General features: G+C 46.2%; 4 protein-coding genes across 4 annotated transcripts in view; 2 read left to right on the forward strand and 2 right to left on the reverse strand.

The window, feature by feature from the left end:
• Positions 1-1,137, forward strand: part of PADG_11819 (GTPase-activating protein GYP7) — a gene marked incomplete at both ends in the record, with an annotated part of 2,778 nt that extends 1,641 nt beyond the window's left edge. The window contains 3 exons of the mRNA XM_010762236.1: positions 33-295; positions 367-685; positions 773-1,137. Coding sequence (XP_010760538.1) covers positions 33-295; positions 367-685; positions 773-1,137 — 947 coding nt within the window. The remainder of the gene's footprint in view (positions 1-32; positions 296-366; positions 686-772) is intronic.
• Positions 1,138-2,256: 1,119 nt separating this feature from the next.
• On the reverse strand, positions 2,257-6,162 carry PADG_04748 (uncharacterized protein; the record flags this gene model as incomplete). The annotated part of the gene is made up of 1 exon (XM_010762054.1): positions 2,257-6,162. The coding sequence occupies one exon, from the start codon at positions 6,160-6,162 to the stop codon at positions 2,257-2,259; it is 3,906 nt and encodes a 1,301-aa protein (XP_010760356.1).
• A 3,475-nt stretch (positions 6,163-9,637) lies between these two features.
• Positions 9,638-11,264, forward strand: PADG_04749 (uncharacterized protein; the record flags this gene model as incomplete). The annotated part of the gene is made up of 5 exons (XM_010761827.1): positions 9,638-9,680; positions 9,744-9,862; positions 9,988-10,855; positions 11,088-11,164; positions 11,238-11,264. 5 exons carry the CDS (start codon positions 9,638-9,640, stop codon positions 11,262-11,264), a joined length of 1,134 nt encoding a protein of 377 aa, XP_010760129.1.
• A 1,288-nt stretch (positions 11,265-12,552) lies between these two features.
• On the reverse strand, positions 12,553-18,086 carry PADG_04750 (uncharacterized protein; the record flags this gene model as incomplete). The annotated part of the gene is made up of 2 exons (XM_010762055.1): positions 12,553-13,121; positions 13,187-18,086. 2 exons carry the CDS (start codon positions 18,084-18,086, stop codon positions 12,553-12,555), a joined length of 5,469 nt encoding a protein of 1,822 aa, XP_010760357.1.
• Between the last annotated feature and the right edge of the window lie 550 nt (positions 18,087-18,636).

The following is an 18,636-nucleotide window of genomic DNA, read 5'->3' on the forward strand; positions in this document are numbered from 1 at the left end:
ACATGAAACATTTCTGGCCGTTCGTCATGCAGAAAAGGATGTCCATCGCACAGATCGTACTATCCCGTTGTTTGCAGGGGAAGACATTCCTCACCCCGATCCGGATTCTCCATTTGCAGAGACCGGCACCAACGTCCACATGGAGCAGATGAAAGACTTGCTCCTCACATATAATGAGTATAACCACGACCTTGGATATGTTCAAGGAATGAGTGACCTTCTAGCCCCAGTTTATGCAGTAATGCAGGACGACGCGGTCGCTTTCTGGGCATTTGTTGGGTATATGGACCGAATGGTACATCACTAGCTTTCCTGGAAATCCTCTTCGCCTGCTCTCACATTTTATTAACGCCATGGTTTGTGCAGGAACGGAATTTTCTACGAGATCAATCAGGGATGCGGTCACAATTGCTCACTCTAGATCAACTCGTCCAATTAATGGACCCCCAACTCTACCTCCATCTTCAATCGGCAGACAGCACCAACTTCTTCTTTTTCTTCCGCATGTTGCTTGTTTGGTACAAACGAGAGTTTGAATGGGTGGATGTTCTAAGGCTGTGGGAAGCCCTCTGGACGGATTACCTGTCAAGCAGCTTCCATCTATTCATTGCATTAGCGATTCTCGAAAAGCATCGAGATGTGATCATGAACCATCTCAAGCATTTTGACGAGATTTTGAAGTACAGTACGTCACGAACACCTTGTTTCTACCTTCCGCCACACTCTCTTCAATACCAATCATATCACGTTGCTAACAAACTTCGCAATATAGTCAACGACCTTTCCAACACTATGGAGTTAATCCCCATTCTCTCCAGGGCAGAAGCCCTGTTCCACCGATTCGAGAAGAAAGTCGAGGCTATCGACAAGAAGAACCATTTTCCCACTCCACCCGTTCGCCGACGAATAGTTACATCACCTAAAAACACAATCCAGTCCCCATCGCAATCACAGTCGCCCTCACCAGGGAACGCTAGCCAGAGCACCTACCGGGACTGCCACCGCAGCCTTAACAGACAAAGAGTTGATGTGGAACGGATAATCACCCCTGAGCTTCGCGGGCTGATGAGCAAGAAGGTAGAAGTTTTGGATCCAGAACAGGTCAGAGAGCATGGTGGGGGCACGAGCCAGAACTAATTTCAATCCTTGCTCTCGTTATTTGTGGCCATTATATCGAATTACCCATCTACCTAAGATACTGCAACCCTCCTCCCTGTCCCCCTCGACCCGAACGCAGTACTTATGATTGCGTCCTTGGAGCTTCATAACAACTTTTGTGAATTATCCCTATTATTCCAATACTCGAAACCATTCCACACCCATATATATGCCAACATGTGTTCACCGATGCAAGCATAATTGTTTATTTCGCGTCCCTGTTACCGTTTGAATCACCCCTCGTGTCCCTCTTCATACATCCTCCCACTTCCTAGCATGACCTTTTCCTCCTTCCGATCTACCTGTCCCGCAATGCTGAATTACCATCATATTCTATGTATCTTAATTTTCTGCTATCAGTATTCGTCATCTGTAGGCTTCTGTACTTGCAGATCGGTGTTTGTTGATCTTTTTTCTTGATTACGCAATGCCTCAAGTCATATTCACCTTGCTAAACCCAATGCGATGAAATGATTGAAATGAATTTATTGCAGGTCCTCATCCCTCGTTCTCCCGCAAAGGACAACGCGAAGCAAACGATATGTGATGCACTGGATAATTTTGGATAAAGCTTTTAATGCTTCTAACCCGCGAGTGTATAAAAATGAGGAAACGAGAAACCAAGGACCAAAGTGTAATAAAGTACGAACGAACGAAGACTGTATTTAATGCTTCCATTGCAAAAATGTCGAAAAACGCCGGATTGTGCATGAGTTAAATGGAGCAGGGTAAAATGTAGAACGTAATTGAGGGCGAGAAGAAAATGAGAGTGAACAGAAAGTAAGAAAAGAAGTAAAGATCGGAACCAAAAGTGAAACCTCGAGAAGCAAGCAAAGTGGTATAGGGAATAAAAAAGGAAATGGGAGAAGGAAAAAGGAGTACGGATACTCGGAAGGGAATCGTCGTCCGAATGAACATACCATCCCTTAATCAATCGGTCAAGTAGTCTTTACGAGAATAAAACCAATCCCAACCATTCATCCGCATCTGCACTCCTACACCTCAAGTCCCAAAACTTGTTTGATTAAAGCCCAAAGAAAAAGAATAAAAAATGAGACTCTTCTGGATCACCTTAAGAGAAGTCCTCATTCCCTCCCTTTACCTAACCACGCGAAGATACACCCGTTTATTCCCACCGCCATCCACCCCGGTATTACTAACACTCCTATGGCCCCCTTCAACCAGATCGCCCGCAGCATCCACCTGCGAAACAACAGGTCGGAAGCGTCTGAGATTCCCATAAGAGCGCTCGGGCCTCAGTGTCACTGAGGTTCGTCGAGCGCGTCCAATGACGTCTTCGACCCACGCCTCGTTCTCGGGGCTAATTGATACTTGTCTGGACTTTGGCTTTGGGCCTGCGAGTCCTAATGGGGTAGAGACGTGGGACCCGTCGCCGCCATAACCTGAAGCAATGCTCATGGATGCGTTGGAGGAGGTGGAGAGTCTGCGGCGAGTAGATGATAGGAAGGAAGAGGGACCGCCGCCGCTGCCACTGTTGGATCCTTGGGAGGCTTTTTCGATGTTGGCTGTTGTTAAGGTTGGGAGTCCTGACGGGGTTGCCATGGATCGACGGGATTTACGGACATTCAGTGAGGAGGGGGGGCGGATGTCGAATGCAGAACCGGGACGGGATATGGGGGTTGACGGGCTGGTGTTCGAGGTTGGAGCAGCATGTTTGCCGTGTGATGAGTGGTTGGGTGATATGTTAGGAGTGGGGATGCCGCGGACCTCGAATTTTCCGTCTGAAACATCTCGCCGGCCGTGATGGAGCACGTACTCTCGAAGGTATTCTCCGAGATCGGCCCATCCACCGCCAACTCGTACCATGACTCGTTCTCCGTCTTCACCGACTGAACGCACAAAGAGTTTGACAGGTGCTGTCTTCCCTCCGCGGTGGAGATGGTAGAGTCTGACAGCAGAGTCATCGTCATTATGTGTGTGGGGTCGTCTCGAGCGGCCAAATGCTGGTGTGAGGGTGAGGGAAGGGGTAGGGGTGTTGCTACGACTAAATGCGGGGGATTGTGACTGCAAAAAATCCCGTTTTGGAGAATTCGAGTACGAACAGTCAGACGCACGAGGGGTGCTTTGGTTGCATTTGGTACTCTCTGGCGTTGATGCTAAATGGATTCGGGCGGGAATTGTTGTAAGGATGGAACTGATCTTTTCCTCTAGGTGATCTTCCGGTGATCTTAGGGTGGTAATAGAAGGTGCAGTTGATGAATTGACAGAAATGGATTTTGAAAGAGGAGCACTGTGAAGAGGGGTTATGATCTTCTTCTGCTTTTGTGAAGAAAGGGAAGCGACTGGACTAAGAAGCTTAGAAAGTCGCTTGCTGGATCTACGTGGGAGACTCGGTGGCGGAGTGGGGGTGGTTGGATAATTGATAGAATTAACTTTGCAGACCGAAACACCCATCGATGGAGAAGGTTCCTCAGCAGTAGATGGAAGGGATTCTGAGGAGGTAGATACACGTGGACCCCAGGGATTATTTGGGCTAAGGCGTAGAGATCTAGTGCTGAGTCGGTGTAAAGACGAGAGACCCAGACTAGATACTGTACGGCGGAGATTTGGCATCGATTTCCGCACATTGGCAGGCCCAATACTAAGCCTATTCGAGACCACGATACTCCGGAGTTCGGCTTTTGGTAAAACTTCAATTGCAGCAGAAGACGCCTGCCGGAGTTCTGACGAATGCGGCTGTTCTTTGAGATCATCCGTGCCATGAGTGACTTGGGAATCTCCATCCATGAACCGCTCCAGAGGTAAACTCATAGTCCGGTACAGAGTAGAACGGGAAGCAGAAGCCAAGTGGTCACTTGACTTGGGTTTTTTCACGCACTCAACGATATTTCCATTGTGGCCATGGGCTCCGGAAGACTTAGATCCATTAGTGAGAAAGCTGCCAGGAGATTCAACCACGATAGGGCTACCATGGGACGTGGCTACTTGAGCATCCCGAATCTCAGGATTAGAGCCATAAGAGAAACCTGACCCAGCAGTTGAGGCAATAGAGATAATGGAATCGCGACGGTGAGATCCGGTGTCCAGTTTTAGGGCGTCCTGTATGCTTTGGATGAATCCGTGAGGACTAATATCAGCTGTCGTGGGCGAAGACGGGGTGGATCGATTAATTGCACTGCAATGGATGGCCCGGAGAGGAAAAGTAGTATTGCGGAACGGTGATTGCGGAGAGGCAGGGCGACTGGGCACAGCCGGTGGAGAAGAACCAGGCAAGGAGATACCGTCATTAATTGTTTTCCCAGGTGAGTTATTTCCCGGTGGGTTTGTGTTGCTATTTTCTTGGGGCACAGGGGACTCCTCAGGGTTCGAACTAGGTTTTTCAGACGTAATTGAAGCACTGGCCCCGGGAAGTGCGTTAGTTGCCTGCCTTCCATGTGATTGGCCAGATGGATCTTGGGGGTCATCGATAGAAGGAGTCTGTCGACTCGTTAAGGGATCAGGGCCAGTAGAAGATGGTGGAGAAGTGATATCTTCATGAATAGAAGAGGTCGCAGGGGTACAAGAAAGAGGGGAAGAAGGTAGAGTTGAAGTGTCGGAGTTACTAGGCAGGGAATTCGGCTCCCCCTCGGTTTTAGCTTCCTTGGGTGACTCCTGAACACTGATTTGGGGTTCATCTTCATCTTGTTCCTTAATGCGAGGTATTGGTGGAGGCTGTGACAGCGAAATATTTATTGATGCCGGAGAGACCTCGTCGTTCAAATCTAGATCGCTCCGACAGGGTGTTTTGGGAGGCTCGGGTTTGACATTGGTTCCGGTAAGGTCGCTCACTATCCGTGAGCTATCCTCCATATTTTCTCGACATTTCTGAAACTGAAGAGACGCTGTGTTTTGGGTAGAAGGTCCACAGCCTGCTTCGTCCGGTTTTTTGATCTCACTTGACTGCATGGAAAATTCTGGCAGAGGGGTGCTTGACCGCCCGAAGTCATTTTCGACTGCCATCTTCTCTGCTTCAAATGCCCAAGTCGCAAAACCAGCTTCGATGGCTTCCATTTCGTCGATCCAGGCATCGGGGAGAGCATCGTCCTGGCCTTCTAGAGAATCTAGGATGCGATCCATTTTACTGCCCACAATTAATACCATGTTTTCCAACTTGTGGCGAGCGGAGTCGAAAAATGTCTTGGAAAAAAAGGGGTCGTCTATTTCGGGTAGCAGACCTGTTCCCAATCGGTCCAGTGCGCCATCAATGGCCCTCTTTGTACTCCCAAGACCAGCCAGTAGCTCGGGGATTTGATGTAGCACGGCGAGGCGAATCTCCCATATATTGAGGAGGGCATTCAACTTTGAAAGATAAGGGAGTGCCTGAAGGATGGTAGCCGTTATTACTGCAGTGAAATCGCTGAGTTGCACATAGCTGAGAGTGTGCATGTTTGTGGACAACGTGCTATTCGAAGAGGATGGTCTGGAGCGAGAGGGGATGTGGGCATTCAGGATGTGTTCTTTCAGTTCCTCGACATCTAACATTTCCATATCTGCCTTTATCTCATCAATCCTGTACTCGTGCTGTTCTACAACAGCTACTGGAAGGCATCCCAAGGATGTGTCCCATTGATCATCAGTACCAGCATCCTCACTCTTTGAGGAGACAAACCCTTTTCCCAGGGACGCATCACGTTTCTGAGGCCACTCCCAAGACAGTACCTCTGTATACCATTGTTTCAAATTCTGTCCGGCCACAGCAGCTCGAACTGCTAAAGAACGCTCAGCGGTCGAAGCATCGGCAATGGCTTTGGAAAGAATCCCCTGAGCGGTCTTTCCTGTTGTCCGCACGGCATCCGTTGCTGATAATGCAGTTAGAGTGGATTCCGGTGAAAGATTGGCAAGCAATGGGTCCGAAACACCGATAAAAGATGACAGGTTTCGGTCTGAAGAGCTGGAACGGGAACGGGATGGATACCGAGGTGGAGATCGGGAAGGTGTTCTTAAACCAGACGAAGGACGGAGGCGGAGAGCAGGAGTCAAAGAAATAAACGGATTTTCAGCCATTTTCAGTAGCTAGAAATAGCATCGCGGTGCCCGCAAGGCCCTTTGAGAGGCAAGGAACTGAAGGCACGACGTGGGAGGGTTTAAGTAAAAGTCAGGATCATCGCGGAGTGCGGTAAGGGTTGGGTTGAGATAAAGAAAATGTCCGGGAAACTCTGTCCCAACATGATGGCACGAAGCTGCTGGATGGCTAAAGAGACATCTGTTTTAGAGATGTCCGGGACAACCTTGGAATCAAGCAAGCCTTTTATTTGAATAGTAAATTTAGATGGCTGACGGGATTATTCGACCGGTAAAATGAGGATGTTTAAACGGGAACGAACGGAGACGGGAAGAGGAGACGCCGTCGGTGGAACAGTCTAACGGGAGGCAAATAGTGGATGAGTTGAAGCTGCAGACAAGAGCAAACCGGTACTCCCAGAGGCTTCAGATCAGGCTGTCAAAATTAGAGGTTGTGGAGAAGGACTACGGCGTCGTTGTTGTCGATGTTGTTGTCGTTGTCGTTGTCGTTGTCATTGTTGGTTGTCGGGAGTCCAAGATGTCATGGCTGAGAGATTTGGGCAAACGGAATTCCCAACTAAGCGGATCACCCAACCGAACGAAATACCAAATCTATTATATATAGAGTAGCCTATTCAATTTAACTCTATCGAATAACAACAAAAAATGTTTCATTGAAAGTTAAACTATGCTAGAATTAGAACATCTTATTCCTGTTTGTTCAATAGTGTTACAGTTATTACATCTCTGTGAGACTCGTAGTTGTTGTTGTTGTTGTGAGACAGACGCTTTAGATTCATATAATTGAATAATCATACTCAACAGATTAAAGAGAGAAATAAGTGTAAGATCTTCTTTATATTGGAATTAATCTTCTGAATCTTGTATATTTTTTACTTCCTTTTATTTCAAATATCAATATCTACATTTTGATATTACTTCTATATAACTGAAGTAATGATCATCTCATATTGTAAATCTTTTTTAGCTCCTCTGAAAAGTGTATAATGTTAATCAAGTAGTTTTACGGCTGTACTTAAATATATATATATATGTATCTATGTATCTATGTATCTATGTTGTCTATGTGTATAACTGGTTATTCTTCCGGCCCAACTTGCACACAAAATCCTTCTTTTGAATTCTTCCTTCTTTCGTTCGTCCTTCCCTAACTAATGAATAGAGGGTGCTAGGATCATGTTCGGTAGCACGCGCATTACATTGCGGATTCATTAGGATAATCACCCCTCGATTAAGGCCCAAGTGCCTTCATTCCACATGCTAGGCCTGAGTGCCTAACAGATATGAGAGGTCGGACCTGTATGTCTGTGAGAAGCAAGACAGTCACTCTGTCTGATATGGACATGAATTATGAACCTCCTCTTGGAGTATTTGCCTTCAGCGAATGCCTCCATTGATAACAGTGCTGATCTTCAAAGACCGATGTAGCATCAAGCTATGCAGATGACTGAGCTGCAGGACTTATTGAATGAATTGAATCCTCTTGCATTTGGTGCATCTACACTCACCTGTGTCATAAGCTGCGAAGAAATGATTCTCCATCTTTGACAAGTATAAGAGTGATATATCTCTCGATTTCTCACCTGGAAATTGAAAGCAATTATTTAAACTCAATGTTGATAATTCTGTGATTGATTCCTTGTCAAATCAAGTGTCATATTTGAAAGTCAATTAGATGAGAATGCTCTTGATCTGAATGAACTTATACTTTAAAAATACTAAGTATCTGAAAATCTTACGTATTAATATAAATATTTTAAAGAAAATAGTTAATTCAATTTTATTAAACTATTTAAATAGTAAATATTAAAATTTTATAATTAAAAAATTAAACTTTATAAAATTTTATTTTAAAGTTGAAGCTAATTTTTTTATATTTAAAGTATTTTATAGCTTATAGTTACTGAAAATTAAAATATTGACTTTTAATATATAACTAATTAAAAATCTTATGTTTTTAAAGCTGGTTAAATAAAATATTTTAAGTATTATATTTTTTTTTTTTATAAATCTTTCAACTATCTAAATAATTATATTAAAAAAAAGTAAAGTTAAATATTTTTAAGTAAAATACTTTATAGTTAAAGTGATTTAATTCAAATATCTAAGCTAGTATATTAGTTAACTGGTTAATGATTATAACTAGCTAATTATTGTTATTAGAAGAAAAAATTTTAAATTATATTCATTGTATATTGTCATGACTCAGTCTAGAGTCAAGATGATAACAAGACGAGGCTTCAATTCACCTATCTAACTAGGTAGCCTGCGACAAGAATGCTAAACTGGGGATTAGAAATGTGGAATGAAAGAGCAACTGAATATGAAGAGGTTGGTGATAGGAGCAGATTAAGTAGCCTATTTCATCAAGTTTTTGTTTTAAATTTTGATTAGAACAATTTTCCAGATCTGAATCTTCTACTCCTTTATCAGTTCGCACTAGTAGTAATTATAAAACTGCTAGACATAAAAGAACAACATGTCTGTAGTTCTGGTGTAAATTAAATTAAATTAAATTATTATTGTTATTGTTATTGTTATTATTATTAATTTATTTTTTGATTATTTGCTCTGTAGGGTCATCCGCCCAGAGGACCGTGAACTCGCTCTCCGCCTCCCTCCTCGGATCGGCACCGAAGCCGGATAAGTTACGTGAATGGATTAACTCCGTTAACTGAGTTGGTTGGCGCGCAGACTGGCCTATCAATGCTGTCCAGCACATCCAAAGTGAGCCGAAAAATGAGGTAGAGAATACGCAGACAGACGTCAGAGGCTAGGATCCGCATGTTGATTGGTATCTATATATATGTCTTTGGGTTTGATATTGTCTATGATGCGGTGGTTGATTCCCATAGGAGCCCTATCAACGGCTAGTTATGCTGTAGTTATTTCTCTAGAAACTACTTATAATCTCTTTTCTCTCCATTCGACTCCCCAGTTCACTAGTTAAACATTTTCTAACGTTAGTTAAATGCTTGTCTTAACCACGGAGGATATCTGCGGATAATACGCGTTGTATTGACTAGAAGCGCAGTCCAGGAAGTGGGGTGTTAACACCCAACATGTTCGAACAGGGCGAGTCTTAGATGTCGTTATATGTCATTTGACAGACTGTATATACAGTATACAATCTTGTGCTCTGTAACAATTTTCATCATCCTTTCCTCAAATAATTAATGGATGGAATCACTTTTCAAAGCCACAAAAATCGACAGATGGGGAAAAACGTAAATATAGTTCCTAAAGCGGGTTTAAATATGCAGGGTGAGTGGTTCAAGGACGCGCCAAACTCGACTAGATAATTTAATTCTTCGGTGCGGAGATCCGCTTTGAATCAGATATATGTCGAGTATATCAAGTCACAAACCAAATACGTACATCTAACGTAATGCCTATTTATTAATTTATACCATTATGTTCAATACATGAATGTACATCTGAAAATGCACTGAACAAGATGCGTTTCAGAAGTCAGCTCATCAATATTAATACTTTTGCCAGTGCATATTATTCCCGAGACGCCCTCTACGTTCAATAAGATGAATCCTAACCTATCTTCGCAGAATTCACCGCGTCTCTATCGTCACTGGGTAAAATATGCTGGGTTCGATTGGAAGATGAGGTTGTCCGTTTCACCATCATCCCCGACCAGGGAACCCAAGTCTGGGCCCAATTGCCAATTGTGCGTGGAACTACCCTATACGGGCATTCTTCTATATATCACCGGCACTCCAAGGGAGAAAAGAAAAAGATAGATCCACAATGAATCAGTGGAGCTTATATATACTATCCTATGCTGCATTATAGGACACGGTCTTTGAATCCTACTCCGTAAGCGCTGCATCAGGCGTTATCAATCTCGAAGTCCCCATCGGTGCTCTCCACCGCGCCCTCCGCTCAGCATCAAGTGCAGCATCAGCACAGCTACGACTAACCAAGAAGGGTTCACTTCCTTTACTGGCGCTGACAATTGTGGCTTCATCATGGATATCGGGAAAGAATGCCCTTGGAGTGGGCGACAACAATAGTACCCACGATAGTAATACTCCTTCCAGTGGGATGCCAGTGGCCCCCCAACACCCAGCCAACATCCAACTAACAGCAGCAACAGCAGCAAACCCAAGCCATACCGACGGCCCCCGCGAACGAGAAACGGTAATAACCCAAGAAATCCCCGTCCGCGTCCTCCCCCCATCGACCGTTGAGGGCCTGCACGAACCCCGCTGCCGCAGTCCAGACGTCCACATCGTGCTCCCCAGCCTCATTCAACTGAAAAGCATATCAGAGCGCTTCACCAAGCTAGCCATGGACTCTGCCGCCAAAAGCATCATCAGTACAACAACTTTTACTTCAACACAAGGAGCCGGGGCTGGTTCCACTGCTTCGAATAGTAGTCCCAAGCTAGAACTATCCGCCAACATGCACGGCTCATTGAAGCTATCTATAGCTACAGATACGCTGCGCATCTCGAGTGTGTGGACCGGACTGCTGAATCCACCGCTGGATCTGGCGCAATTGTCTCAAAGCGAGCTGGAGCAGTTGCCTAGTGAGCGGATGAGGGAGTTGGGCGGGGAGAACGGGGAGGGGGAGGAGGGGTGGGCGAAGGTAAGGATTGATGGGAAAGATTGGGGGAGGGTGTTGAGTGTTGGGCGGTTGAGTCCGAGGGTTGTTGCGTGTAAGCTTATATTTCTTTCCTTCTCCTTTATATATTCCCTTGATAAGGTATATAATGTCAGGGTACTTATCCTGCCCTGTTTCTGTGACACTGCTATTTAATGAGCACCACAGATTGAGCAAATTGTGTTACGGCGGCATGCATATATAGTGACCTTATGTATGACAAATGTATCCCCCAACTATCGAATGCTAATGACCCTTCAATACATTTTTTTTTTTCAAACCTACAGGTTTTATACACGAGACAGCCCTGATTCTCTACGTATATTTACCCGACTGCGGAAGTGGGGAGGACTCATGTTTGACAGTAAGTTTAAATAAAGTCGCGTTCTGTCCTCAATGCATATCATCATTTTAATATTTTCACCTCTCTTCTATAGTATTATATCAACTCCTACGCCGTCTGAACTCGAAAAATTACATATATACCTGATGCCATTTCGTGCGGCAAAACCCGTAACAATCTGCCCAGCTCTGTTTAGGTCTTGCTACATTCTGTTTTACCAATTCGCCTTCATGACTTTGCCTGACGTGGCGATTCAACTTGCCTTGTTTACACCTACCAAATATTGTTGTATGCAGTAAAATGCTGGCTCTTGATAAGGAAGTTGGGGAACATCATATGGAAATAAACCCCTGAGATACCCATCCAAATCAATAATGTTCACATTGTCATCGATTGTCTATACCCGTGACACATGTGCGGACGTCCGTGGATATATCAACCATCATCCCCTCCCTCCACTCACTTTCCCGGTTTCTTTTTCCTTTTAATTGCTGTCTAGCTACATAATACCGAAACTGCAACATGACACAACCAACTAGGATCTAGGTAATCTTCTCCAGGCGACCGTGAAAACGGATCAGTAGATATTAGCTTCAGTTTGGTTGATTGACTATTGGATGCGGTGTACAGAAAGTTGAGAAACGTAAATGAACACCATTGAATGTTTCTACGACGGGGTTTGGAGGTAATAAAAGTAGAAGCAGAACACGAAACTTATCAAAAATTTTAACGGCTTTAATGATCTCGCCAAATTATATGCGATATGTGTGAGGGGTTGAAAGTAATAAAATATATAAGTGGGGGCAAAACGGTAGTATAATACAGAACAAGCCTAGGGCAGGGAATATAAAAATGGAAGGGAAGAAAAGGAAAGAAAAACAACAAATATAAGCCAATTATTTTCTTCCTTCTCACACACGATTATGTAGACGTCAATTACCGAGAATGTGTGGGCCAGGGGACCAAAAACAGCATACAGGAAGCCAAAAGGGAAGAAAGGAAAAGACGACATCCAATCACTATACGGAGGAATTGAGCACAATGTAGCTGCCATGAGGACCGGGAATATTGGGAAGAGTGAGAAAGAAGAAGGAAAATATGAGAACTAATAAAACAAAACTTCCCCTGCTAAGCAGGACAAATTGTAGGCTGAAATGCAAATGGATAGCATTTGGAAACCTCAAAATTGCAAAGCAAATGACGGAGGAGTCCACGAAGTACGCTCGGATGCTGTTGCAAGGGGTAAAAAAAAAGTCGCGCATAGTTTTATCAGCATGAATAAACTAAGAGCGGGACGTTGATGACAGCGCTATATACACCGAAAGGCGATTTTTTCTTTTCTTTCCGGTAGCGTAGGACTCATTCGGTTAGATATATCCATAACGTTCGTTCCCGGATGGCAGAATCGGTTACTTTGCCATAACATCAACGTAGCCTCGGCCCTTCTTCTTTCCCCTAACGGTACTGCCCTTTCTAGCCTGTGGAGCTCCGATAAGATCATCGATGGAGCTTGCATTACTTAAAGCCGTTCCTGGTCTCGTTGGTGGTCCTGCCGAGACAGACAGGGGTGTCAGGTATGGACTTGCTGAGGGTGGCAAGGATGGTGATCCAGGGCTCAAGTTTTGAGGTGACGAGTCCCCAGATGGTGAAAGTGATCCCTTTGATGGATTGGGAGGTGGAGCAAGGCTTGGAGCCGAGGCTGGTGTGGGAATACCAGTTCCAGGAGGAGGGGACGCATTGTTGGCACTTGCAGTCCGGTTGGGTGGAGCTGTCCCCTTGGGTGGCGGCGGCGTAGAGAGAGCAGTTGCAGTGGCGCTACTCGGGTCTTTCTTATTGACCCATCTCTTCAGTTCTTTGTCGTAGTAGAATGAATTCTCTTCACCAAGTTTTGCTCGAATTGGACCTCCCCCGCTAGCATTCGTATCTTTCTTACCCCACCACGTGAACCATCCTTTCTTCTCTGGGACGGGCTTTTTGGCTGTGGAATTAAAGATCTATAGTTAACTATTTATGAATAGATGTTTGGGATGAAGGACGGCTTACCATCTTCCTCTGCAGCCTTTTTAAATGTCTCGTCAGCTTCGCGATCTTTGCGTGTTTTCTCAGCCTTCTTGGCGGCTGCTTCACGAGCGGCCAAATCATCACCATCCTCATCATCCATGAATGATCTCTTTGGTTTTTCCTTGTCTGAGTCTCCATCATCCATGGGCCCAGGCTCATACGTCGGGGGTTCGTAGCCAGTTGTCCCTGTTGGAGGCTCATACCCGGTATTCCGGGCAGCAGCACCACCAAGTCCCTCTCGGGTGGTAGGTTGTTGGTTGAAGTTGGGTTGGTATCCACCAAAGCTACTGGGTTGTTCAAGAGCCTGTTCATCTGAACTTTGAGTGGACTGGATTTCCTCCACCGGGGCTAGGTGAGCGTATGCCGATGGTGGACTATAGACATTTTGTTGCGACAAGGGATTGTAATTAATGTCCGAAATACTACTGCGTTCTTGGGACAGGCCTCGTTGAGAGTAAGATCGACCAGTAGATGGCGGTGATCTCTGCGAGTCAAGAGATGCGCGACCACGGTACTGATCTGGCGATGAATAAGGAGCATACTGATTTCCGGCAGCATAACGAGACGTTGACGCCATTGTAAGAATTGGCTGACCAGCAGCGAAATACGGCCCAAAGGTGTCATTGACAGAAGGCGAACGGCTAACCGGAGGGGTGCCCACCATTTTGGCAAATGGTCCAATGTCTGCGTCTGATGGTTTCCCAGGTGTAGTGGAGTTACCATCGCTGTCATCGCCGACGACGAAACTGTTGAATTTCGCCAGAATAGAACCAGAGACTTTCTCCATGTTGGGTTTTGACATCCATGAAGACCCGCCGGTAGGGGATTGTCTTAAGCGGTTGGCAAGCTCATCCAGTTCGAAGTAAAACCGTTGATGATAGTACTGTGAAGGCTTGGTTGTTGATTTTAGGATTGCACCAATAGCGTCACAGTATTGCTGAGCCTCGGCCTTACTGCCATTTTCCGCGAGAGAAAGTGCATAATTGAGTTTAAATGCCTGCAAATGCGGTACTACTACAGTTGCTGCACCTGGCAATATGGAGAGCGCAAACTCGTAGACTTCAGTAAGAAGAATGGAATCTCGGTCATTCACGAATGTGAACGGATACCTGCGGTGGTCCGCACCAAGGAGTACAATCTGTGACTGCGGATCATCAGGGCCGCCAAAGGCCAGAGGAACGGATGCAGATCTCGCAAATACTGCGCAGATATGAGACGCTTCTATCCTTCCATAGGATGAGAGCAACCGAGAAAGAGCAAGAAGAGCAACCTGATCGTCAGGACTTCTGTTGCTCAGAATTAAACACAACGTCTCTTGCCATTTATCAAGTCCACAGAGTGCGTTCTTAGGGTGACCGGGGCCTTGCGTTTTGCTAACCATCTGCAAGCCCGCACGGGCAGAAGGTGGGACCAACTCATCGACACTCTCTTCCATGTTGCCGGCGAAAATCTCGTAAAGCGCAGCCAATGACTCAGTATTGTCACCAGCAGTCCTGACTTCCCGTCTGATGAATTCCTGCATCACCTGTTTCCAGACGGACTTATCCAATGTTGATGACATTAACATAGCATGGCCCCATAGGCGCCGATCAACGGCTTCCCAAACGGCTTTCTCCCTTCCACCAGTTAGGAGGCATCTGCGAATGCTTTCCAACCCATCCACGCTTGCCGGCTCCAATTGGGTTGTGCCGTTTATACTTTCATATACGCTAGAAAGCTGGGTAGAATGCCCGAAATCCTGCGATGATGGCCTGGTCATGTCAGGGACCGGAGATAGAATAGAATGCACGGCATTGTCGACCTCTGCATTACCTCCCAAGAGGCCATCGTGTTCAACCATGACCCGTATCAGTTTCCAAAGAAGAATCTTCTCATTATGTTGCTGCTGAGTCGAGGCCTCCAGGTAGGCAAGTTCATTTTCGAATTTAGAAATCATAGCTGACAACCATGCAATGACGTCTTTCTTCTTGGATTTCGACCTCAAGGGTCCCGGGAACTTAACGCTTGGCTCCATCTGCGCAATAATGTCGCCCACGAAACGAACTTTGGTCTCCCCGGGGCTTGATTTTATTTTGGGAACAAGTTGACCAGATGCATATCGGGGAATGTGTTTAGGGAACGAGCTGGCAATTACACCCCCAAATCCAAACTTAAATATTGGTGCGCCTTTCCAACGTTCAAGTGGATCAAGTTCCTGTCCGTCGGTTGGATAAATAAAATCTAGTTGCGGCGTAAAGGCTTCTTTGATCAATGATTGAGGTTGGGGTTGGAGTGGTGGTATTGGGCTGTGAACTGACGCAGGCACTTGGAAAGGTTCCGGTACGCTCGCTATGCTAGGTTCGCACTGTAACCTGCCTGGTGACGAAGTCCGGGAACTCCTGGGAGTTCTGGGCGGTTGATCCTCGGGGGATTGCTGGAGCTGAACTAATGCAGGTGGATGTGGGGGATAAGAAGGAGCTGTGGCGGCCGCTGGTGTAGCTTGAGCGTGATACGCTGGTTCGAAAGGATTGCGATCTGACGGAAGGGATGGCGAGAAGCGATCCGCAAACTGAGAAGAGGATCCGGTTCTACGGCTCGTTAGGGGTAGATATTCGTTAGCCGGTTGGTTTTGAGCGGTTTCATTTCGTAGATTACTATGCGGAGAGCGAGTGAGATCGGATGGTTGACGGGGACCAGGTCCAGGGAAAAACGGAGGACCATTTTCATTTTCAGATTGTGAATGAGTGGGCTGGTCGTGGGACACATATTCATGATACGCAAGGGGACTTGAGGTCCTTGGCTGAAATAGGTGTGAGGGGGAATAGCTTGTCATAGGCTGAGAAGAATATCTATTTGAAGCAGGAGGCGCGGTGGATGGTGGAGGAACAGGTGAGTATCTTGGAGAGGAAAGAGGTCTTGATCCAGGGTGGACGGCCGGTGGTCTTGGGGAATATCGGCCGGATGGGCCAGAAATTGTGCGGCCAGTGGGGACCGGAAGAGTGGAATAGGGATCTAGCCGCTCGGGATTTTGCAATTGATAATGATCACTTGCTTTTTGTGGCTGGCTAGGAGGCGTCATTACATTGGTAGGCATAGAACTAAGTGGCAATGAAGCCGCAGGGTGGGCCATGGTTTGGGGAGGAGCATATTTGATTCCCGTTGAAGGGCGACGTTTGGAAGTAACTGGGAGCTCCTCGAAAAAGTTGTTGCTGCTGGTGGCTCCCTCTGTTCCCCGACGAGATAAAGGCGGAGGTACAAGCTTTGCTGGGGAATAGGCCGAACTTGAACTCGTTGGTCGGCTCGCCGTCATGCTGCTCTGGCGAGGGGGGGTTTGTACTGCGGGGACCTGGGCTGCAGGGAGAGGTTGAGACACGAGCGGTTGAGAAGAATGATGTTTTGGACGAGTTAATTCCATAGGCAAATCATAGGGGGACTGATAGCCAGCCTTTGCTTGATTGGAGAAACTTTCAGGTTTACTGGAGTTCGAGTTGCCCGTATACGGACGTACTGGGGTCGTAAAAGCCCCTGCATTAGACAGTCCGTAGCCAGGGCCGGGAAACTCCTGCATTATATTGGAAGAAGGTAGCTGATGAGGAGTGTACGGGTTCGCCCGTGGTTGTCGTTGCGCCGACACCTCAGACACTTGAACTGGCGCAGGCGGTTGATAAGCGAACGCGCCTTCAAAAGGGCCATTTGGTAGGTCTCGATCCGAATCGTGTGGCGCATCCAGATCATCCAAATCATCATCCATCAGCAAATCATCGTCACTGAGGACCGCTTTCCATCTCTCAGCCAAAACATCCTCTGGGACATCTTCCTGAGCAACATTTTCTTCACTGGTTCGATTGTCAGTGCTTTCCAGTTGGTTTTTGGCTGGAGTCACATCAGTTGGCGAATCGGTCATCGCATTGCCCTGCTCGAAGTGTAATGAATCTAGGACTTGAGACGTAGATTTGCGGTTGAGCGGTGGCATTTTTGATTTGGATCCAAAAAAATCACCGTCGTCAACAGGTTCATCCTCCTTGAAAATTGCATCGATAATATCGGGTTGATTATGTTCAGCAGGGGATGATGGCTCTGAATCATTAATCAACGGCATGCCTTCCTCGAACCTTGACTCGGCTTCCACTGGTGTGTAGATGGGTTTCGTCTGAGTATTAAGCTGATTAAAAAAGTCTCCAGCAGTATCTTCCTCAATACCAGTGGCACCCCACGGCATGGAGGCATTTTGCTCATGAGAGTTTGAATATAAACCATTTTCAACAGTGGTAGTCCTGTTGTTAGAATCCAGATTCCCAGAATCACTGGCATCAGACTCCAAAGTTGTGTCATGTGAATGGCTGCCATCGGAGTCGAAGTCGTTACCAGGATCCATGCTTGGGAAAGAATTCGTTCGACCGGCTACATCATATTCCTTAAATGGTTCTGTCGAGGATCGTGAAATGTCCCAGGCGGAATTTACACCGCCATCGTCACCCCATTGAAACCCTCCCGAGCGCGCTTTATGACTGGTGGCTTCTTGTTCGACCAGTTGGATTTTTTCTCGACTAGGATGTACGGATTCGCCGCCATTGCCATATGCATCACCAGAGGGAGCTTCGTTAGATGTTTCCGTAGGTTGCTCCTGGTCTGATGGATGTATTATCTGTACATCGACGTCATCCCCACCTATCTCCCCGACGCTACGCGACGCACCATTCGAGTGTTCGACAAATGTCGATTCAACAACTGGGTCTCCTCCAGCAGACATTTGTAGTTGCTGTATTTTTGGATGGGTATGGCTCGCGGGCTTTGAATGCTTCGTGGACAAGGAGGTCGAACTCGAGTCCGTTAAGGAGAGGTACGAGGCCATTGGCCCGTTATCAGGTCTCAGCGCTGGATTCCAGGACCCATATTGAAGCATGTTGGACGCTAGGTCACTTCGTACTCTAACGCAATATCCGGTGCCACTAAGCGTCGTTTATAGCACCTGGATTCTATAATGAAATGCATTATTAGGATGAAGTCAGACACAGCCATGGGAGGAACTCATACCCAGTGACAAAAATAACAGGAGAGAAATCACCGCTAACAATAACTAAATCCAACAGCTGCTCTCAAAAAATCATATCCATAAAATTACCAAATCCGTGTGCATGTAGTCACTGAGAGGTGAGAGGTAGCACGTCGTTGTCGTTGTCGTTGTCGTTGTCCACCTGTCATCAAAAGATCCAAGGTTGGTCTCGTCTTGGTTCAGCTTTGATGCGACCTTGCACGCGAAAGGGATCGGATGAATGTATTTGCCGAAGGCCAGAGAAGCCACTGCATGCATTATGTCATCAGTATGCATCATACAGGTTTTGGAACGGTTTTGCGTGGTTCACTTGCATATTGGCCAGTAATATTACAATACCCGGTATGGCGTAATAAAGCGACGGTTTAACCGCGCCATTGAATAAGCCACGTGATATCCT

This window comes from Paracoccidioides brasiliensis, assembly GCF_000150735.1.
Source record: "Paracoccidioides brasiliensis Pb18 unplaced genomic scaffold supercont2.5, whole genome shotgun sequence".
In the NCBI taxonomy this organism is placed as follows: domain Eukaryota; kingdom Fungi; phylum Ascomycota; class Eurotiomycetes; order Onygenales; family Ajellomycetaceae; genus Paracoccidioides; species Paracoccidioides brasiliensis.